Below are 22055 nucleotides of genomic sequence, written 5' to 3' on the forward strand. Positions count from 1 at the left end.
GAAGAAAAAGCCCGAGAAAGAGCAAGAGCAATCACCAAAGAGAAGATTGGCAAGGCTATCCTAAAAGAACGATGGGGGTCCTCAACACTTTTTCCTACCAAAGACAAGCTCCGTGAGAAAGCTGACTATCATGGATGGAAGATGTCTATCGATCTAACCCTTGAGGATCAAGGAGTGTTGGATCATGTGAGAGGCAATATTATTGAGCCTCCATCAAATGCATCTGCTGCTGCCTGGAACAAATGGAAAAACGGAGAAGTCAAAACAAAGAAGATCATCCGAGACTCTATCGACAAGCACTTGGTGGCCTACATCTCCGACCTGAACACCTCCAAGGAAATCTACGATAGACTGGTGAGTTTATTTAAAGTTAATGATGCAAATCAAGTTTTGTTTTTTAGAAATAAGCTAAGGGAAATCAAGAAGGGTAAAGATGAGAGTATGCAAGCATACTTCTTAAGAATCACCGAGATCAAGAATGATCTCCTATCTATTGGGGAGACTATTGCTAATAGGGAAATGGAACTCACGACTCTTTTGGAGGATTACCATCCAAATGGTACGTGTTCAGGACTACTCTTCTGAACAATAATGTAATTCTTGGTTTCAAGGAATTAATGGCTAGATGCATTCAAGAAGAAACAAGGGTAGAAGAGCAAGAAATGCCCATGCCTAAAGGTCCTCCTGTTGCCTTTTCTTCTCATGCTAAGAAAAGAAATAATTCCGGGACTAAATTCAAAAGGAAAGGTTGGACCTAAGGGTGGAAGAAAAGGATGATGTTACATCTGCGATAAAGCAGGTCACTATGCAAGGGAGTGCCCTGATAGAAAGGACTCACACCAGGACGATGATCAAAATCCCTCTGATGGCAATCAAAGGAATGACAAATTCAATAGCAAAAGTAAGAGGAGAGCTGGGAATCCAGGAAGAGGACAACCATTCAAGAAGGCTAGAAATTCCGGGATGTATTAAATGCACTTGACCTCAAAAAGAACCTAGTGTCCATCTCGACAATGGAAGACAAAGGCTACAAGGTAACCTTCAGCGATGGCAAGGTACGTATATGGAAAAATAATGTTAAAGATGCCTTTACTCTTGGGTTTTGTGTTGATTCATTATATCAGGTCGATGGAAGTCTGCTAGGTGTCATGTCTTATGACACATCTCTTCAGTCCGAACTTTGGCATCGAAGGTTTGCCCACCTTCATTATAAAGCTCTACCCGATGTAAGACAAATGGTGACAGGGATGCCCGAATTCCGAGTAGAGAAAGGTGTATGTGCCGAAGGAAAGCTCAAAAGGGGGACCATTCCCCTCAAGCCAAAGAAAGACCTCTGATATATTACAGTTGGTTCACTCAAGCATATCTGAGGCTGGCATTTAGAGGGAGACTACTACACCATATACTCCTGAATAGAATGGTGTGGCGGAAAGGAAGAACTGCACGATTATGGAAGCTGTCCGAGCCATGCTACATGATCAAAGACTTCCGAAGTTTCTATGGGCTGAAGCTGCAAACACTGCCGTATATGTACAAAATCGATGCCCTCATCAAGCATTGGGTTCCAAGACTCCTGAAGAAAAGTTCACGGGTAAGAAACCTGATGTTTCTCATTTTAGAATTTTTGGAAGCCCTGTATATTTTCATGTGCGGAAAGAGAAAAGAAATAAATTGGGTGCATCTGGAAAGAAGGGAATTTTCGTGGGCTATGGTGAAAATACTAAAGGCTATAGAATCTATGTAGTCGGTCAAAGGGAAGTCGTAATTAGTCATGATGTCACCTTTGACGAAGATATGGCTCTCAGCAATGTGAACAATCTTCCGACTTTGAGGAGCTCTCAAGAAGCCGACACCAGGGAACCGAAAGAAAAGGATGATGAATCAATGCCCGATGTAGAAGAACCCATGGATTCGATTGATCCTCCTCCACATAAGCCTTCCTCTTCTAGGGAGAGGCCTTCATGGCTTAGGGGGCTACTTGATGATGCTGAAGGACATGCTGCACCTCGAGGAACTTTTCGTGAAAGTAAGAAACCTAATAGGTATCAGGGATAACTGACCATCATGAGCACGATCATAAAAAATGAGCCTTCGTCATTCTCAGATGCAGTTAAGCATCAAGTATGGAAGGATGCTATGACCGAAGAATATGAGTCTATTATGAAGAATGATGTCTGGGAAGTAGTTCCCAGACCCCAGGACAAGACAGTTGTTACTTCCAAATGGCTTTACAAGATAAAGCATGCAGTAGATGGAAATACGGAAAAGTATAAGGCTCATTTTGTTGCTTGTGGTTTCTCCCAGAAGGAAGGTATAGACTATGATGAGATATTTGCACCTGTTGCCAGATATACGACCATCCGCTTGATCATAGCCCTTGTGGCTTCACAAGGATAGAACCTACATCAGATGGATGTCAAGACTGCGTTCTTGCATAAGAAGAGGTCTATGTGGAGCAACCCAAAGGATTTGAGATTTATGATTGAAAATCTCATGTATGTAGGTTGAAGAAGGTTCTCTATGGGCTGAAGCAAGCACCCCGAGCATGGTATGAGAGGATCAATAGCTACTTGATGAAGCTGGGATTCATTAGGAGTGAAGCCGATCCTAACCTTTACTTTAAGGTTGAAGATGACAAGCCTCTCATACTGGCGCTGTATGTAGATGATCTCTTTCTAACAGGTGCAGACCCTCTCATTCTCAAATGTAAGAGGGAGTTGGCTTCTGAATTTGAAATGAAGGACCTAGGACTGATGCACTATTTCCTAGGACTTGAAGTGTGGCAGAAGCCAGGGGAAACTTTCCTATCTCAAGGAAAATATGTGGTGAAGATATTGGAAAGATTCGGTATGGTGGACTGCAAGCCTGTAACTACCCCGATGGAGCTTGACTTCAAGAAGTTAAGCGGTAGTGCTGCTGGACCTGTTTTACGAAATGCTACTGAGTATTGACAACTCGTTGGAGCATTAATGTTCTTAGTGAACTCCCGTCCAGATATATGCTTCACAGTTAACACGTTGAGTCAACATATGGTTGAACCCCACCACATACATTGGATTGGTGCCAAGAATCTGTTGAGATATCTTCGTGGCACTATCACTTATGGATTGAGATACGCTGCTGGAAATATGAAACTGTATGATTATTCGAATGCTGATTAGGCAGGTAGTGTGGAGGATCACTGGAGCACTTTTTAGTGTTATTTCTCTTTGGATTCTTCTTCGATATAATGGATGAGCAGGAAGTAGAAGTCGGTTGCCATAAGCACCACCGAGACTAGATACATATCTACGAGTATGATCTCGTATGAAGCTGCTTGGTTGGGGAAGCTCTTCAGTGAGCTGTTTGAACCAATGTTGCACGAAGCGGGAGCGAAGCGAAAGCGCGAAGCGGAAGCGCAGAGCGCGGAAGCGTCATTTTCCAAAAATCTAGGAAGCGAAGCGTCCGCGGAAGCGTCTGCTATATATATATATATATTTATATTTTTTTGCATTTATACTCAAAACAAACATCCCAAATACCAAATTAATTGTAGAAGACATGAAAACATGCATATTTTTGCATAAATCAAGATAGATATGGCATCCATGATTCCATTGTAGTTACTAGTATGTACAACAATCATCTATATTCTAGCTATTACAAACATACATCAAATTTTTAAGCATATTATAAAACATAAAACATTTAAGCATATTATAAAACATAAAACATAGAGCATATTATGATTTATCTAGCAAGTGAGCAACTGTCAACATTTGTCATGTCCAAAATTCAAATAATAATGTTTACAAAATATGTCACTTGGTCACCGCCAAGCCAAAAAGGTTCAAAATTCAAATTCACAAGTCTACAAGTCTAATGAGTAATCTATGACAAAAAGAAGTAGATTGTGAATATATCTACTAATCTCTCCTCCTTCCACCACGAATAGAACGTGATGGCGGGCCTCCACGTGGTGGCAATGAAGAAGATGGTCCCTGTGTAAGTCGTGGCACTGGAACTGATGAAGAAGAACCCCCTGCCGTTGGTGTTGAACCATGGAACCTAGAAACCAAGGGACCAGATGGGGGTGGTGGCAATGGCATATCAACACCCGTGTCATCATCCTAGAATCGCTCAAAAAATTCATGCAAAAAAAAAACACTAGTTAACAAAAAAATTAAAAACATGAATTAGAGAAATGCTTTATAAGGGAAAATTGGAAAATTCATACCACAATGGACATACCTGGATAAGAGAATCCTCTAATTGCTCTAGTCGCAACACTCCATCCTCCAAATTGGGCTCCTCTGGATTCTTGTCCCAAGTCAACAAGTCTTTATTAGACTTTGCATCTTCACAGTAATGGGACAACAATCGCAAGTTGTAATGAACATAAACCAAGCTCTCTGCCCGGTCTAAATTCAACCTGTTCCTTTTAACACTGTGGATGAAAGAATAAGAGCTCCAACACCTCTCTGCAGAAGAAGTGTTTACCACCTGTGATAGCACCCGCAATGCCAAACTTTGTAGAAGTGGAGTAGGCCCTCCATGCATGTTCCACCACTCAAGAGCAGAAAAATGCTCTCGATCTTGAATTGCATGCATGCTCCCAAATGGACCAGTGTTGCTCGTATAGTTGCTCACCTGTCTCCGTACCAATGCAGCCTCCTCATTATCAGGGATTAATCTACTCAATGCAGCCATATATTTTTCGTGAACCTCTTTATCTTGGTGTGGTTTTTTCCTGCTTCCCCCCCCAGGTGCTGGTTTTGAAAGCCATGATGGATGATAGTATTTAGGTGTCAAAACATATGCTAATGCATGCAATGGAACATTTAGCATATCCCATCGGTTTTCCACCTCTTCACGAATATAATTGTACAAGGTGGTATCTCTAGGCTCAACAATGTCTTTAATCTGCCCCAACATGCTATCCATTTGCTCATACACCTCCCCAATTACTGGTCGATCTGAATCTGCAAACTTGATCATGTAATAAATTGGTTTGGTGAATTGCAAAACATATTTAACCTGTGACCAAAAGTAACTGTCAAGAACAGTGTCCTTGACTTCATTAGCACCATCTGTGTCAGTGTTAATTTCATCCCATGTTTCAGCACACACCAGATTAGTTAAAGCTTGTCTCACCCTCACTAGCCGCCTAAAGGTGAGGTAATAACTAGCAAATCTTGTCTTTGCAATTTTAAGCAATTGCAACTTGGAGTAAGTGCCATAGAAGTAGTTTACCCTTGTATGCCCTGTGATGAATTTAATGAGCTGCTTCCCTTTCCTGTAAACCTCAGCAATCCACCCACAATCTTTGTGTTTCACAATATCATGCATCAAAAGGTTCAATGTGTGAACCAGGCACCCAGACCAAAATATGTGTGGATGAGTACGCTCAATAATTTTTCCTGCTAACTTACAATTTGCTGCATTATCTGTGATCACTTGAACCACATTATTCGGACCAACATCTTTGATTGATTTCAATAGGAGATCTGCAATGTTTTGTGCAGTTGCACTGATGGAGGAGGAGTCATGAGATGCAATAAATACTGCACCACTAGAAGAAACACCAAGAACATTTATCAAATGTTGGTTTCTAATATTTGTCCACCCATCTGATACAATGGATACCCCAGAATCCACCCACTCATGTGTAAAACGTGTCAAAGCTCTTTGAACCTTAGCTTTTTCTCTTTCTAATAACACTGTTCTAGCTTTCTCATAGTTGGGGGCCTTGTATCCTTTTGGGGCTTCATTGATGGCCTTTACCATTTCATGCCAATAGGGAGAGCGAAGCACATTGAATGGTACACCGCAAGCACAAAGAAAACGGACTATCTTTCCATCCACATCATCCCTCCCAGCAACATTAAGGAAATCCCCTATTGTTTTTCTACCTCCAGAGGTTGCAAAAGTACCATGAGGAGATGGGCAACTACTAAATTTAGAGGTTGCACTTGATTCAGAATGAGTTTTTTGTTTCTTGTTTTTTTGTTGTGCAGCCATCTCTATTTGGATGTATTTTGTTCTTTGTTCAGCTGAAATTTTTGGGCAAATTTGTACCCCCACAGAACCCTTTTTTTCATCACTGTCCAGCACCCCACAAAGATGCCTCCTCAGACGGGTATATGAACCACAATATGGTTTTCCTCCATGACAATCATGAGGGCACATCCATTTGTAAGATCCACCACCCTTTCCCCCATCAAGTTTGGTCACATAGTTCCACAAGGGTGTTGTTGTACCTTTCCCATCTTGTGCTTCAGTGTCCCCTTCAAGTTCATCCCCTTCCTCTTCAAACCCTTCCTCCTCATCATACATTGGGTCACCAAGTTCATCCCCTTCCTCTTCCCCTCTATTCCTCACCCTTGCCATCATTAAAACCAAGAGTGGAATGATACATAGAAGCCAAAAGAACACCATCTTGGAATATGGATATAGGTGGTGGACAACCTGTAAATAAAGGAGCAAGTAGAAACAATGGGAAAGAGTAGGAGAGGGAGGAGAAAAATACAATTTTTTTTTCAAAAAAACAAGGGAGTTTGGGGTTTGAACTTACCTCTTTAGCTCTTGTAGATGAAGTCCTGCAAGCTCTTGCTCCAAGCTCCTCCTCCTTCTCCTAGCTCCTCCTTCTTCACTCCTCCAAGCTCTCCTCTCTTCTCCTCTCCTTTCCTCTCTTCTCTTCTCCTCTCCTCTCTTCTCTTCTCCAACTCTCATAAACTCAAAGTGAGAAAATGAGAAGAGAATGGGGGCTTTATTCTTTTCTAAACTCACCCTAAACTAACCCTAACCTCACCCTAACCCACCCCCTCATGCTAACTTAAGTGAACTTTTTAAAAAAATTAAAAAAAAAAACCAAGTTAAATGCTGCCCGCGCGGAGGTTAGTGGAAGCGCGCTTCCGGGCCTCGTGAAGCGTGCGCTTCCGGGCCTGAAGCGTTGCGCTTCCGGAGGCCCGAAGCGCCCTCCGAAGCGCGGATCCGGGCAGCCGCTTCCATAATTCCAGGAATCGTTTTTTTAAAACGGAATCGCGCTTCAGAAAATTGGAATCGCGCTTCGGGGAGAGGTTCCGGAACGCTTCCGTACGGGACGCGATTCCGGCCTCGGATCCGGGGGGGGGGGGGGGGGGGCGATTCCTGCAACACTGGTTTGAACACATACCACTGTGATTCTCTGTCACAACCAGAGGAGGGATTCGATTATTCAGGAAGCCCATATTCGTCAATTGCTCCAGTAGATATACATCATCTGGGATATGGTAAGTCGATGAGCAAGGAGGCTCCATCGCATTAAGATGATGTACAGGTCAATACACCTTGTCAAAGCCCCGAGGAAAGATCTAATTTGTGATTTTCCCAAACAACTTGGAGTCATCAAGAAACCCTTGTACAAGGGTCCTGCATGTTGCATACATTGAGCTCTGGGAGCTCTAAGGGCTTGCGGTTCTTACTGGAGCAACATACGACCACAGGGTGACTCATCCTCCCCTGGTGGTGCGCACTGGAACAAGATGATTCGCTCTCTTGTGGGACAAGATGATTCGCTCTCTTGTGGAATAGGATGATTCGCTCTCCTGTGTAGCAAGATGATTAGTTCTCCTGTGAGGCCTGGATTGATGTGTTCTCCATGGCGGCCTGGATTGATGTGTTCTCCATGGCGGCCTGGATTGATGTGTTCTCCATGGCGATTGTAGCAGGATTGATGTGTTCTCTTGTGAGGCCTGGATTGATGTGTTCTCCATGGCGATTCTAGCAGGATTGATGTGTTCTCCTGTGAGGATAGGATTGATTAGTTTTCTTGTCGAGGCATCCTACCCATGCAGTCTGGGACTCATGGGAAGTACCTCTCATCTGATCAATGAGCAGGGAAATGAAGTTAGGGACCATAATAGTACCGATGGACGCATCGTTGTATCTACCGTACTCCCTACGCTAGGATGACCTCCATTGCTCTGGGATCAATGATACTGGTCTGGGACCAGTGGTAGGAGTTGTACCATACTGTGACACTGACTTCGAGTCGGTTGAGACTGGTCTGGGACCAGTGGCACATACTCTGAGACTGACTTCGTGTCAGTGCAGTACTGGTCTGGGACCAGTGAGAGTGTTACATACTATGACGCTGACTTCAGGTCGGTTGAAACTGGTTTGGGACCAGTGGTACACTCTCTGAGACTGCGATACTGGTTTGGGACCAGTGGTAGGAGTGGTACTTACTATGAAGTTGACTTTGGGTTGGTTGAGATTGGTCAGGGACCAGTGGTACGCACTCTGAGATTGACTTTGAGTCAGTGGAGGATGTTACTGATCTGGGACCAGTGGTAAGAGTTGTACATACTATGACGCTGACTTCGGGTTGGTTGAGACTGGTCTGGGACCAGTGGTACATACCCCAAGATTGACTTTGAGTCAATATGATACATCCTCGATCATTTCTTCTTCTTCATAATTCGGACAAAAGCAGAGCAGAATAAAACAAAGCAGAGCAGCACATAACAGAGCAGAGCCGTACAGATCAGTATAGGGCAGAACAAAACAAAGCAGAACAGGCAGAATAGAGAAGAGCAGGGCAAGGGTCAAGCTGTACAGGGCAGTGCATTTGATGGATGAATAGTAACGACCGATAGACAGATTTCAGATGAAGTTCTCCCTAGTTGAGAGGGAGTGTTAAAATTGGCAACTAGGGAAAAACTTCATGTGGGTCATCTTATTCATGGCTGATAATATGTTCATTAGATTCCTCTCGCCGAGAGGTGTAGGATTGATATAAAGATCATCCGATTCCAATAAGTATTCATGGAGATATGAATTTATTTTGATTATGGAATTATTATCAAGCCGACCTACAATTCATGTAGGCTTAGAAGCCCAACAGTCTCATCTATTCAAACATCATCATTTGTGTATAAATATAAGAGGACTTTTCCTCATTTGGACTCACTCATCTCATCACATCTCTCTCTCTCTACTGCGCAGAAAAGGGTCTCTCCCTCACACATGTGAAGTCGGAAGCTGCTGAAACTGAACTGCAACTGCAGAAGTAAAGTTTGACTTGCGTGGACTAGAAGATCTCCTCATCTGAACCTCATCTGAAAGCCGCAACTTTTGGTGGTGGAATCAAGTCAATCCGACGGACGGTTTGCAAGATATCCACTGCCCTAGTTTGAAGGAAGCTGCTGAAACTGAAGCTGCAACTGCAGAAGTGAAGTTTGACTTGCATGTGCTAGAAGATCTCCTCATCTGAACTGCGCTGTAGGTTCATCTGAACCTGCTCTGAAAGCCGCAACTTTTGGTGGTGGAATCAAGCCGATCCAACGGTCGGTTTGTGAGATATCGTCTGCCCTAGTTTGATGATGAAGCCGCTAATGCTGATGCTGCTGATCTAGGGTTTGCTACTGCTGATATAAATCAGATTTATTGTACTATTTCTCTCTGTTGAATTATTGAAGATAAAAGAAGATTTGATCAAAGGGTTTCCCCACACATTGTGGGGTTTGTGTGGGGTTTGTCCCTGGCTAGCCGCCACATCTTGTGTCTCTTGTCTTGGCTTGTTTTCTGTCGATTGTTTAATGTTCTATCTGCACTTTACTTTATGTACATGTGATTGCTAATTTGTGGAATATAATAAGAAAAAGAAGTAAACTGTTATAAGCATAGAACATACCATAACTCAACACATCTCCCAAGGGAGAGAGGTTTTAAGTGATTCACTCATTTGCTCCCTTAAAATTTTTTGGCACACCATCTAACTTTGCCACTCTCCTCTCCCTCTTGATCCAAATTCCATGTTTTCTCATGCCTCCTCCCTTTATGATGTCCTCAAACAACACCTAATCTAGGTTGCCTCTACCACCCCTTCTTGTCACTTATTCTCTGGATGATGAGCACTAGCAAGTTATGGCATTAGAGAAATTTTGAGGTAAAAATGGGCCTGAAAACAAAAATGTATAACAAAAATCAACTTTATAATAACCAATATGATTAAATATGATGATGTTAACCATGGGGGATGATTCACCATTTTTGGAGTTAAAAAATAAAATAAAAATAAAAAACTATTTTTTCAACTTATCTCCCTATGATTTTACTCAAATTTCGAGCAAGAGCACTGTTAAATGTGGAATTTAATTTTGCATCCAAGGGGTACCCATGTTGCATACTTTTGATGGACTACTGCACAAAAAATGTGAAATACATGAAAAAATGTGAGATAAGTTTATGAGTTGAAAAAGTAATTTTTTCTTTTTTCCCTCCAAAACTTGATGAGGTAATCTAATCTTATTTTATTATTTCCACTATTATTTTATAATATTCCTTAAGAGGCCCATTTTAGACCTCAAAATTTTTCTATTGGGAAGGCTTCAAGGAAAAAAAATTCAAGCAAAGCCCTCATTCTATGGATAATAGCTGACTTATTTGTTTAACCATGTGGTCCATATTGGTTTTCCATAATCTTTGGTTACATCATGTTATTCCCCTGATCCACAAATTGGGCTTTAGCAATGATCACAACAACTACATGACAATCATGGTAGGCCTCACATTTTTTAACTCTATGCTATGATCCTCCATTTGAATCTCTTTGGGGAGTTTTAGTGGAGGCAACTTAGAGCTACTAGATTTCAACCTACACACCAAACCATTGATCACATCCTTACACAACAAGCCATCATTGAGGAGGTGCGACATCACTCTTCAAAAGTTTTCTCGCTACTTTGTATACATTTTGAAAGCATTTTCCTTTGTCCCTTGAGAGGCCTTGTTCCATGGGCTTTAGAGACGTTGGTATTCCATAAACTTAATTGATTTTCATCATGTACCTATACAAGTCGATACTTGGTAGTCTCCACATAGCCCATGAGGCATTGGATTTTATCACGAGTACCATTCAAGTCAAATAGGGATGTCCCATGTTCCCCACATTATTTTGGATCTACATCGATGCACTGGAGTCCTTCCTACATTAGCGCATCCATGACGGAGATGAATGCCTTCTCAACTAGGTTCTACTATCTATCCTTGTTTTCGTTGATAACGTGATATTTTTCACCTCATCTCCCAAGGAGTTGTAGAGATAGCTAGACTCTAGCCCTTTTTGTAACCTTCATTAGTCAATGATCAACTTGGGTAAAACTAAGGTCATGATTTTCAATGTGTTAACAAAGATCCTCTTTGATCACCATTTCTTTTTCTAAGAAGAGGAGATTGAGATCACCAGCTGTTGTACCTATTTGAGGGTACAATTCATAGGATCTCGCTTTAGTTTGTGATATGTACTTTAGCCTTGAGTTAGCGAGGGCTACAAATAATTGGCCCTTCTTGAGAGGTAGTGTTTTCAGAACCATTTTTGAAATATATTGTCCAAGATGTCTCTCATGGACACCCTTATCCAATCCATAGTTTTATATGGTTTTGAGGTTTGGGGGCTTGGTTTACTAATGTCTAACTAGTCATTAGTAGAGAGTATAAATCATCCTATGGTGCATCATCAGATGCAATTAGATAACCCCTCAGTGCATAATCATTTTAGAGCTTGGTGCTTGGCCCCTTCGACTTGAGATGGTGTTGGTCTTATCTCACTCCCGCACCATGTTTAGTTGCGTTGAGTCAGGGAAGGGACAAGTTTAGGTTCTATACTTTGGACTATTGTTCATCAGAGTCCATTGCATCAACTAGTCCTTTGAGTCACTCTAATTGCTAGTATGCATGGGTCTTGGATCCCTTGGCATCTATTGGCATTATGATGGATTGACTTCCTCCATTTAGATACTCCTTTGCTTGTGCCTAGTCATCTATTACCTACTAGAGTAGCGCTGAATGGGATCATCAAAGATGATACCGACAAGCAATTTGTGTTTCTTAGATGTGTTGAAATGTGTAACTAGGTTTGGTCTTCATAATATCTTATGCATTCTTGATTTGATGTATAAGAGAAAGATTTATTATTATTTTTATTATTTTATTAGCATGAGTTTCATGCTTTAGGTCAATTTGTTTTTAGGTCAAGCACTCATTGTGTGCTTCTAGGGTTTTGTCATATAGTCAAGAAGTCAAAAAGAGTCATTGTCATATGTAAAGACCCCATTGGGCATCTTGTATCAAGTCAAAAGAATTTATTTGAGTCAAAATTGTGTCAAAAGTCCCTTCAAGACCAAGTTGACTTGCAAGAGAACAAGTGGGCCTCATGAAAGGAAATTCATACCCCTTGGAAGCCTATATATAAGTGCATTCAACCTCATTTGAAGAACACATCCAAGCAATTCGATCGAGAAAGAAAAGAAGTTTGATCACAATAAGAAAGAGGCAAGAAGGAAAGAAAAGAAGGACGAAGAGAAAGAAGAGGAAGGAAAGAAAAGAAGGACGAAGAGAAAGAAGAAGAAGGAAGGAAGCTGGAATCAAAGTTTTTGGGTCTCTATCTCTCTCATACGTGCAAAGAAGAACTAGGGTTTTTGAAGCTACGAAGTTGCTAGGTCGAAGTTGCTTGAAGCTGCTAGGTCGAAATTTTGAAGCTGCTAGGTCGAAGTTGTGAAGCTGCTAGGTCAAAGTTGTGAAGTTGCTTGGTCGAAGTTGTAGGTGAAGCTGCTAAATTGGAGTTGCAGAAGAAGCTACTAGGTTGAAGTTGCAAAAGTTGTTGGAGGTTGAAGTTGCAGAAAGTTGTTGGAGGTTGAAGTTGCAGAAAGTTGTTGGGGTAGAAGTTGTAGAAATTGCAGGAAGGACGAAATTTGTTGCTCGTTAAAAGGAGGTTGACTTGGTCTTGGAGGGGTCTCAGTGTTGTGTCTAAAAGGTCTCAGAATTCGTCATTTGAAGATTCTATAAGAAAATAATTTTTGTGGCTTTTCCTCTTTAGGAGAGGTTTTGGCTCTAGATAGCAACCTTCATTTTGGTGGCCATTTGTTCTATTGATTTTCATAGTTTGTTAGTTGTTTGATGATAAGAACACTATAATAATCAAGTGAAGAAGAAGCTAATTACAAGTACATCAAGTTAAAGTAAAATAACATCACAAGCAATGATCAAAGTAAAGAGAAATCACCCTAATCTAGTTGCCCTAGATTTCTCAACAAGATGGATAAACCCTTAGGATGGGTTATGTCCAAAGATGGTCTTATATGTTGAGCATTTCATTAATACGAGGGAAGGATTCATTGTTTGATCCCATTACACACTTCACCATTGGATGGGCACACTTCACAACCCGGTGGCCCAATTCAGAGCGAGCGATCATAGACTATGGATTAAGACAGATCACTAGATTGATCAACTAGATGGGATCTGTCAATTGTGCCATTTTTGATAGGTTGACATTGATGATTACTTCATCTTCCACTACCCAATTTACTATGGGATCCAAGGATGGTTTCACTATCTTTTCAAAGAGCTCCAAATACTTGGTAGTTTCTCGAGATACCCCAACTAGAGATGGCTAGCCTTTCACATGAAAGAGGCCCTTTGTCTCTGCTCTCTTATCCTCCAACCACACACACATCCTAGACTAGCTCCCACGCAATGGATCACTTCCTTTTTTATGATGCTTGCATCTACTAGGAGAACCAAGTGACAGATGCATAACAATCATGTCCTTGACCCCAAATTAGTGTGAACTCAAAGCACTATTTCTACTTTTGTGAGACTCTGGTGACATTGCCAATCTAGACCTCATATTAGTAGATAGACTAGATGCTAGATGATATCTTCTAGACCATAGTGACAAACTTTCCTTTTTAGTCAAGAACACAATACTCAATCCAACTCCTCTTCCAATTCTTCTTCTAGACATATATCTATTTTGAGCTTTCTCCATTTGACCTTAGATGTTAGGAGAGATGGTGCTAGTGGACTAGGTTATACTTACCATTGGTTTCAGAGGTTCCAGATTCAATTACCTTGTACATTTTTCTCTTAGATGGTATTGCCATATTTGGAGTTGGCCCCCTGAGATCTAGATTAACCTCTTATTTTACTTTCTGCATCTATATATATATATATATATATATATATATATATATATATATATATATAGGCACTGCTTAGTGCTCTTGTTTTGTATAGACATTTGTATCTAACAGTCCCATTAACCTACTTTAGTGGTCATTTGTTGGACATTAATACAATTATCTTGCCTTATCTTATGTTATCTCCATCTTGTATGACACTAAGCCTCTTTAAAACCAATTCTAGTGAATTCAAACCCCTCCATAGCCTTTTACTCCTTTTAGTGATTTTCCCTAGGCTAGACTAGCCACATATAAGGATTGTAGTAGAGGTCATAGTTTTAAATTTTTTTTCATGTGGACTTGAACTCGGTTGAGTTGTTTGTGTTAACCCCTAATCGAGTCAATTTAACCATTTGCTTAGTTTGAGGGTTTTGTTTGGTATTGAACCAACTGACTCAAGGCATGAGTCAGTTGATTTTGTACCAATTTGGTCCTATTACCCACCAAAATGGGTAACCCTATAGGAGAAAATTTTTCTCCTATCCATGACAGCTAATCGAGCAACCATGTAGCCAACAACCCCTGACAACCACCATTAGCTAACGATCTGCCATATATCTCCACCACCTGCATCAACCATATGCTTCTCACCTATCTGACATGAGCACATGGATGAAGGTGGCTCTGAAAAGGTACTTTAATCATGTTGCAATCAGGTGTTTATCCTTGTGTATTTTTGGGAATTTGATATCGATTATGAGGTGATCTAGAAGAAGGGTGGACTTTGAATGTGATCTTGTTCTCTCACCTTAAAAGGGGGGCTAATCTTTGATCCTAGTCCAGTGGGACCTTCCCTAATGGCCCAGTGGGTACAAGAGGGGCACTAGTTGGTAAAGCTTGATTGAGATAACATAGTTCCATCTATCCCTATGTCATACTTAGCACTTTCCATCTTACATTACAAGCCCACACTCCACCTCCATTCTTTGGGTTCAACTAACCATGATTTCCTTGGGATTTGACACCAACACATCCACATATCTGGGTAGGGCCTGGAAACTGTGCCCTGGGAGGTTGATGCAGCTAAAAGAAACAGAAAGAGCATATCATGGCCACAAAAAAAAAGAATATCAAAATGCAAAAGATGGTTAGGGACATAAATTAGCACATGGGCAAAAGCCTAGAGTGAGCTCTACCTCACTCCTTATGGCCATCACTCGGTTCTTGAGCACATGTTGCTCCATTGCATCATAAGAAGGAACCCTTGCATGTCCTGATCCGGATGAGCAATGAAATGACTCATCCTTAAGGGGTAATACAATTGCTATATCATTCAAAGCAAGCTCTAACCCTTGAGCTATGAGTAGTAATACAAAGAAAAATCAAGAAAAAGTAAAAGGCTCACAAGGGGTGGAAAAACAAAGCCCGTGTTGGTAACTCGTGCATCCAATATTTCTCCCTCTTAACATCTATACACTAAGGATGTGGGTTCCCCATCAGCCGCTCCCTTTGACCATGACACTTGGCTATGAAGTCTTCTCCCCTTCGTACCATCATTATTATTCACTAACACCTATCAATTGAAGGGTGGACTGTTGGTAACTCGTGCATCCAATATTGCTCCCTCCTCACATCTATACACTAAGGATGTGGGTTCCCCATCAGCCGTTCGCTTTGACCATGACGCTTGGCTATGAAGTCTTCTCCCCTTCGTACCATCATTATTATTCACTAACACCTATCAACTGAAGGGTGGACTAAGGAAATGTTACTTCCTCTTAGGAGTTGGAAACACCTAATAGGGTTGTCATTTAACCACTCCTACCTAGGGAGAAAACACCATTGCCAACTCAAGACCTTGATTTTGGAAGGAGATCTTTATTTGAAGTATTAAATAGCCCATGACATTCAAGCTTGGTTCGCTTAGATGCAATAATGATTATTGCCCCTAATGATTGGTTGCTTTCACTAGAATTTCACTAGAATCTGTGTTGTGATTGTTAGGTGGTTTAGCAGCCCATGTCTTAGGCACCTTACCCACAGGTACCCAACCCATTCAAGAAGTATATTGGCACAAATAGATGAAGCGTTAAGAACCATGGGCCTCTTGACAACAACATCATATCACATATATCCCTAGGCACCTCATGCACCCTTTGCCACTTTGCACTAGATTTGGTGATTTTTCAAGATGACACAACTTGACCCAACATGCTCCCAGGTTGACCTTAGCACCTTGTGAGGGATGGCAGCGAATTCAGGGTCCAGATGAGGATGGTCTTTCTATTCTTGTCTTTGGAGAAGTTATCTTGGATCAATGTTGGATTATACATGCATTTCATCTTGTAAGTGAGCTGTGCTATTGAAGAATTTTTGATTTAATGTCTAATGTATGGAATGTAATGGATGTCTAGGGTTTTTCTATTGCATCTTTGATTGTTGGAGATAACTTGTATAGAATCTAGATATCCTCATTATATGCATTACTCAAATGTGGAATCTGAATGATAATCCCCTTGGTGAACTCTTGTTGTAGCTCTCCCAAGTTTATTTGATCCCTCAAAAAGATAATAGTTAGGGTTTTGTTGCTATTGCATCAAAATATTCTTACTCCTTTGCAGGAATTAGCCAATATTTAACATCCATAGACTCCATCCACCCACGGACTAGGCATTGGCCTTGTCTAGTAGGTGATCAAACCTTCTCTTATCCCTAAGAGAGGAAGTTTTAGTATTGGAAGGATTCAACATCAAGAGTAGAAGTGGTTGCCCCAAAATCATTCCTTTTGGTGGCTAATCCATCCATTTTCACCATAATTTCTCTCACCTTAGCTATTTTGTCCTAGGAGAAACCCTAGTTTGGTCAAGCTTCAACTTAGGGCTTCTTGAAGGTTTCATGTGCCTTTGGCTTGTTAATACTCATTATTGAAAACCTTTTCCTTGCTACCTTGACCTCAGGGTATTCCATTTTGCATGCTATCATCCAAACCTTGGGTCTAATGTGCCCTAACCTTTATAAGGGATGTGAATTACTTCTTCATTATTGTTTGAGCCTTGTACTTAAGTTGAGCCATCCTTTGGAAGCCGATTGTCTCACTTGAAGCCTCTAAGCTTAGAATATCTCTTGTTGGTGACCGATATACCGAGACTCCTCCCATTGGTTGGAATCCATAAAGAGCAGGGGGTAGTGGCTGTGGTGATAGTGGGCCACTACCTTATTGTTGTCACCTGGTCTAGTGTTTTCCTTGTAGGGTACCCCTCTACAAGACCTGCTAGATTTTGCGGCAACAGGTCCAACTCAGTCGAGTTGGTTAGGGACCCCACTGTAGTGCTCTATTCCTAGAAAAATCATTTAAAAAAAATATTTCCTAGCAATCTATATGCCAATATGCATGCACATAAAAGCACTAGCCATACAATTCATGCTTTTGGTTGTGCTATTATTACAGTTGTAGATGTCCCTGAGGAGTCCAAAGACCCTGCGCTGTAGGATAATTTTGTAGTAGTGGCAACGAGTTCAATGATTGATCATGTTGATCAATGATTTATATTATGTGTAGGCTAGTAGGTTGAAGCCTATTTTTTGGATTGTAGACTCTACAAGTCATTTAGAGCCTCATTGATTATGTATTTTGTTGCTGATATGTGTTGCATTTGGTACTTTTTTGATATGTTCTCTCTGGAAGATCAATCCTGTTAATGGCTGAATATGAATTGTTTTATTTAATTTAAAAATGATCTCATTTATTATATTAGCTTGACTAATATATGGTTACTTAGTGAAGAAGGCTAGTCATGAAGATATTCTCTCTCCTGTTAATGGATGAATATGAATTGTTTTATTTAATTTAAAAATGATCTCGTTTATTATATTAGCTTGACTAATATATGGTTGCTTAGTGAAGAAGGCTGGTCATGGAGATAAACTCTTGGCGACACTTCAAGAATATTTGCATAAGTGACATGACATCTACTACTCAAGGCGCAAAAAGAGAGGTACCAAGAATAAAGACCATCATGGACAAAATCCTTGATATGGATCTTGGCAAACAAGACCATGATAAATGCCCATGTACAAGTAAGGAATCCATTCTCTTAATTTATTCAGCCGAAGAATCTCAAAAGATATCAAATATGACATGCAACCAACCATTAGAAAAAGAACGCAATGTTCTTTGCAACCAGTGAAGGCCTTATTGAAAAGGTATGAGAAAAACGTGGCCTATAACTTCCAAAATACAATAAATTGGAAAACAATTGCGCCATCAACTTCCAAACAAAATCTTTCACATGCAGTAATTCCTTGTCCCATTATTAATAGCGTAATTATTATTACTGAGAGTGATTTCTTATCTCATTGCTAATGAAATAGATGCACTACTCAATAACGGTGCAGATGTGGATGACGTTGATGCAAAAGATAAGGAAAGGCTAGGAAATGTACTAAATTCCTAGCCTATTATTGAGATTAATTGAAATTTAGCATAGGAAGAGATTTGATCTCTGTCACTTGATAGATGTGGAGTTAAAATGGATTTACGCTGGTTTAATTATTAATAATTATAATTATTAATTAATTAATTTTATTTTATTTAATGTAATATGACCTGGTCAAAAGTTTAGATAACATAACATAACTTACTAGGACATTACAACATCTCTTCCATACTAGGCTGGAGAGTGCCTCTCCATGCAATGAGAGGTAATGTGCGGATGGGTTGGATGGCACCTGAAAACACAAAAATACCCTGCAAATTCACAAAATCTACACCAAGAGCGAGGCAGAGATCGATTTGTGGTAGAGGACACTGTGGGCCTAGAAAAAATGAAGCCAGTAAAAAAACTGACTTAATTTTCAATGCTAAAACTAGACAGTTGAGCTAATGGAGCTGAATATGCTCTCACACATGAAAGCAAGGCAGAAACCTTCTGCTCAAATGCCATGTAGAAATCCAGGTCTAACCCGAATTGTAGATGAGCTGAGATTCCATTGAACAAAACAGATCTGTATATTTGTTCTATTTATTTAATTACAAAAGGATGCCTGATATTTATAACCATTAAGCCAAATGATAGCAAAGATAGCTTGTTACAAGAGGATGCATAGTATTTATAACAATGGAAGAGGCCAAGCGATAGCAAAAGATAGCTTGTTACAAGAGAATGCCTGGTATTTATAACAATGGAAGAGGCCAAGCGATAGCGAAATATAGCCTGTCAGTGGACCCAGATGGGAGGCAAGGATGCTTATGTGAACTTAAGCCAAATGATAGCAAAAGATAGCTTGTTACAAGAGGATGAATGGTATTTATAACAATGGAAAAGGCCAAGCGATAGCAAAAGATAGCTTGTTACAAGAGAATGCCTGGTATTTATAACAATGGAAGAGGCCTGGTCACAGATGGGAGGCAAGGATGCTTATGTGAACTTACAACTGAAAATAGTTGGCACATTGGAAAATAGCGCTAACAAGTAGATTTCAGATGCTAATTTGACAAGAAATCAAAAGTCGATTCTAGATCTTTCCTAAATGCTTGAGTGCTGGATGACAAATCTTCTCTTTGTAACTTTTTTTCATGATGGACGATGGGTATACTACCTGTCCAATGAACTTCTCATGGAATGAAAGTCATCTGACACGTATAATTATTATAGTAATGTACATAGGATTCGACTTGACATGCTTTCTCATTGGTTAATCCTTTTTGCTCAAATTTCAATGATTTCAGTTCCAGAAGTTTGGATTATAATTGGACTTGTTTTCATTAGGTGATCTCTTTTAAGGTTATGATTGAGATAATTGCTTTTACGATTTCACAATGAATTCTATTATTTCTCCTATGTAATGTAAATATGTTTGGCACATGAGAAGACTATCCGCCACTTTAGTGTAAAGACAATTTCAATTTGTTTGTAGATTATAGTGCCATATTTCTAATCATTTTCGCTTTGACATTCACAGCATATTATATCCTCAAAGGCACATATGAAAAAAGTTTATTGCAGTCGAGGACTCGAATGGAAAGAAGACAAGATCAGTAGAAAGCGATATCCCTAATCGTCTTTGCTTTGATGCTTACAGTACATTATATCCTCAAGGTGTGCCTGAAAAAAAGTGTTGCAGTACAGTATTCAAATGTAAAGAAGACAAGATCAATACAGCTGGAAAGTTTGGGCAATTTTTGATGTTTCAAAATTCTGAACATTCTGGATAACTGTTTCACTTTATTGTATTAGTTTCTTGGTGTTTGTAGTTAGTAATTCTTTGTTTTGGAGATGAAAACTTAATGACAACCCCACTTGAGTCTGGGCTTCTGCACTTGCTATGCCTACTTAATTGGGGGATATAACAATGCAGTTTGAAGGCCACACGTTCACATTGTATTTTATGTTGAAATTCGATTGCAAGATTGAATTTCTAATCATGATAATTACTTGTGAAGATGTTTGGTGTTCTTTTTAGCCTTTCTTTATTATTCATCAAGCAATTATCAAATTAACCATTCAAATACAAGAAAATAGAGATCACAGTGCACAAGAGACACCAGAGATTAGGCCAGCAGCCAGGGGATAGCCCAGCAATCATTTCCTTACAAAATCTTTGTCAACAAGAGAGAAATCCAATTCACGACCATCCTGACCAATAGACCAATTTCCAAGTGCCAAGTCAGCCCTACAACAACTGTCCACATGAAGTCTGTCAAGATGCCATATGTCTGTCCATAAGTTTGCTAGATTCTGTCCACAACACTGTTCATAAAATCCCACTTCTCTGTCCTCAAACCAGCCTTAGTCCACAGGAGTAAAGTGCTTCATTTCACAGAGATGTAGTGTCACAAATAACTCATATACCAGAGAGTAGTGCCACAGATAGCTCACATAACCACAGAAAATTGTGCCTTAGGAAGCTTGTATAACCACAAAAGAATGTTGCCAAAGATAACTCGGATACCTCAGAAAGCTTGGATATATGCCTCAGAAAATCTTGGATATATGTTTCAGAAATATCGGATATATGCTACTGAAAGCTTGGATATATGCCTTGGAAAATCTCGTATATATGCCTCAGAAAACTCGCACTTGTGCCTTAGAAGAGGTCAATATGAAGTCTATCCTTGATGGTGATGAATTGGCTCTATTTATAGTTGTTTGTCCATGCGAAGGGACATGTCTTTTGGGCAGGTTGACTTGATCATTGGAGGGTTGATTTGGTCAGCTTAGAGACACAAAAACATATTTTTGAAAATTCAATTTTTCTTTCCCTCTTTTAAATGTCCAAATGGGACATGATAAAATAATTTTTGTTTCGACTCAAATACATTCTTTTTTGACCTTTTACAACATCATACATTATGAAGACCAAACCTAGTTATAATTTCAACATTTTATGGTTTAGCTACTGAAGATATTTTTTCTTGAGGAAAGGACTGTAACGTTCTCACAGATAGGATCCAGAAGTGTCAAATATTATTTGAAAGTTTGAAATTTTTCTTTGTTGGAATTGTAAATCAGGCAGGTTTTATTCTTTTGCAAGCATAAGCTTGTCTCAACCTTTAGTCTTTGGATGTTTTCTTTTAGTATCTATCGTGGTACTAGTGATCAGATTTAAGAGGTTTTTACAGCTGAAAATGTGTTGAGTAATGAAATTGGTTTAATGAAACTGCGATTACATACATAAGTGTTGATCAAGAGTAATGAAATTGGTTTATATTCAATTTGTGGTTACATAGTAAATATAACTCATGAGAACTTATGCCATATGATATTTATTGAGCTTAGCTTAATCAACTATTTTTGTATGATGTGACTTATAATTATATCAATGTTCCACTATGTTTTTGTTGAGAAATCTAGGGCAACATTGTTAGGGTTTCTCGTTAATTTGATTTCTCTTTTACTTGACAATTTCAATTAGTTATTTCTTCTTTGTTATTTTACTATTGTCAAGACAATTGCCAAAATTTCAAAGACAACAAGAGAATACAAGAGATAGGTAAACCTAGTCAAACACTTCCACTAGTAGATTCAAATCAGATTGAGACATTCTTGACCTTTGACCAAAAGACATAAACTCACTCCATCCAAGTTAGCGCTAACACAAGTAGTAGTCTAGATCGGTCTTCTTCTTTCC

General features: G+C 39.8%; 1 protein-coding gene across 13 annotated transcripts in view; it reads left to right on the plus strand.

Moving 5' to 3' along the window:
- LOC149180894 (peptidase M50B-like protein) overlaps window positions 1-20368 on the plus strand; it is a 198631-nt gene extending 178263 nt beyond the window's left edge. For 12 of the 13 annotated variants that reach the window (XM_089416369.1, XM_089416359.1, XM_089416365.1 and 9 more), the window contains one exon: window positions 19887-20368. In XM_089416369.1, coding sequence (XP_089272495.1) covers window positions 19887-19914 — 28 coding nt within the window. In that variant the 3' untranslated portion in view covers window positions 19915-20368. Of the gene's footprint in view, window positions 1-17829; window positions 18003-19886 lie in introns of all 13 variants that reach the window. The other variant, XR_016256980.1, reaches the window with a different exon arrangement.
- Window positions 20369-22055: the final 1687 nt, after the last annotated feature.

This window comes from Pinus tabuliformis, chromosome 3_2, assembly GCF_031772625.1.
Source record: "Pinus tabuliformis cultivar Carrire ecotype Pingquan chromosome 3_2, CPIR1, whole genome shotgun sequence".
Lineage (NCBI taxonomy): Eukaryota > Viridiplantae > Streptophyta > Pinopsida > Pinales > Pinaceae > Pinus > Pinus tabuliformis.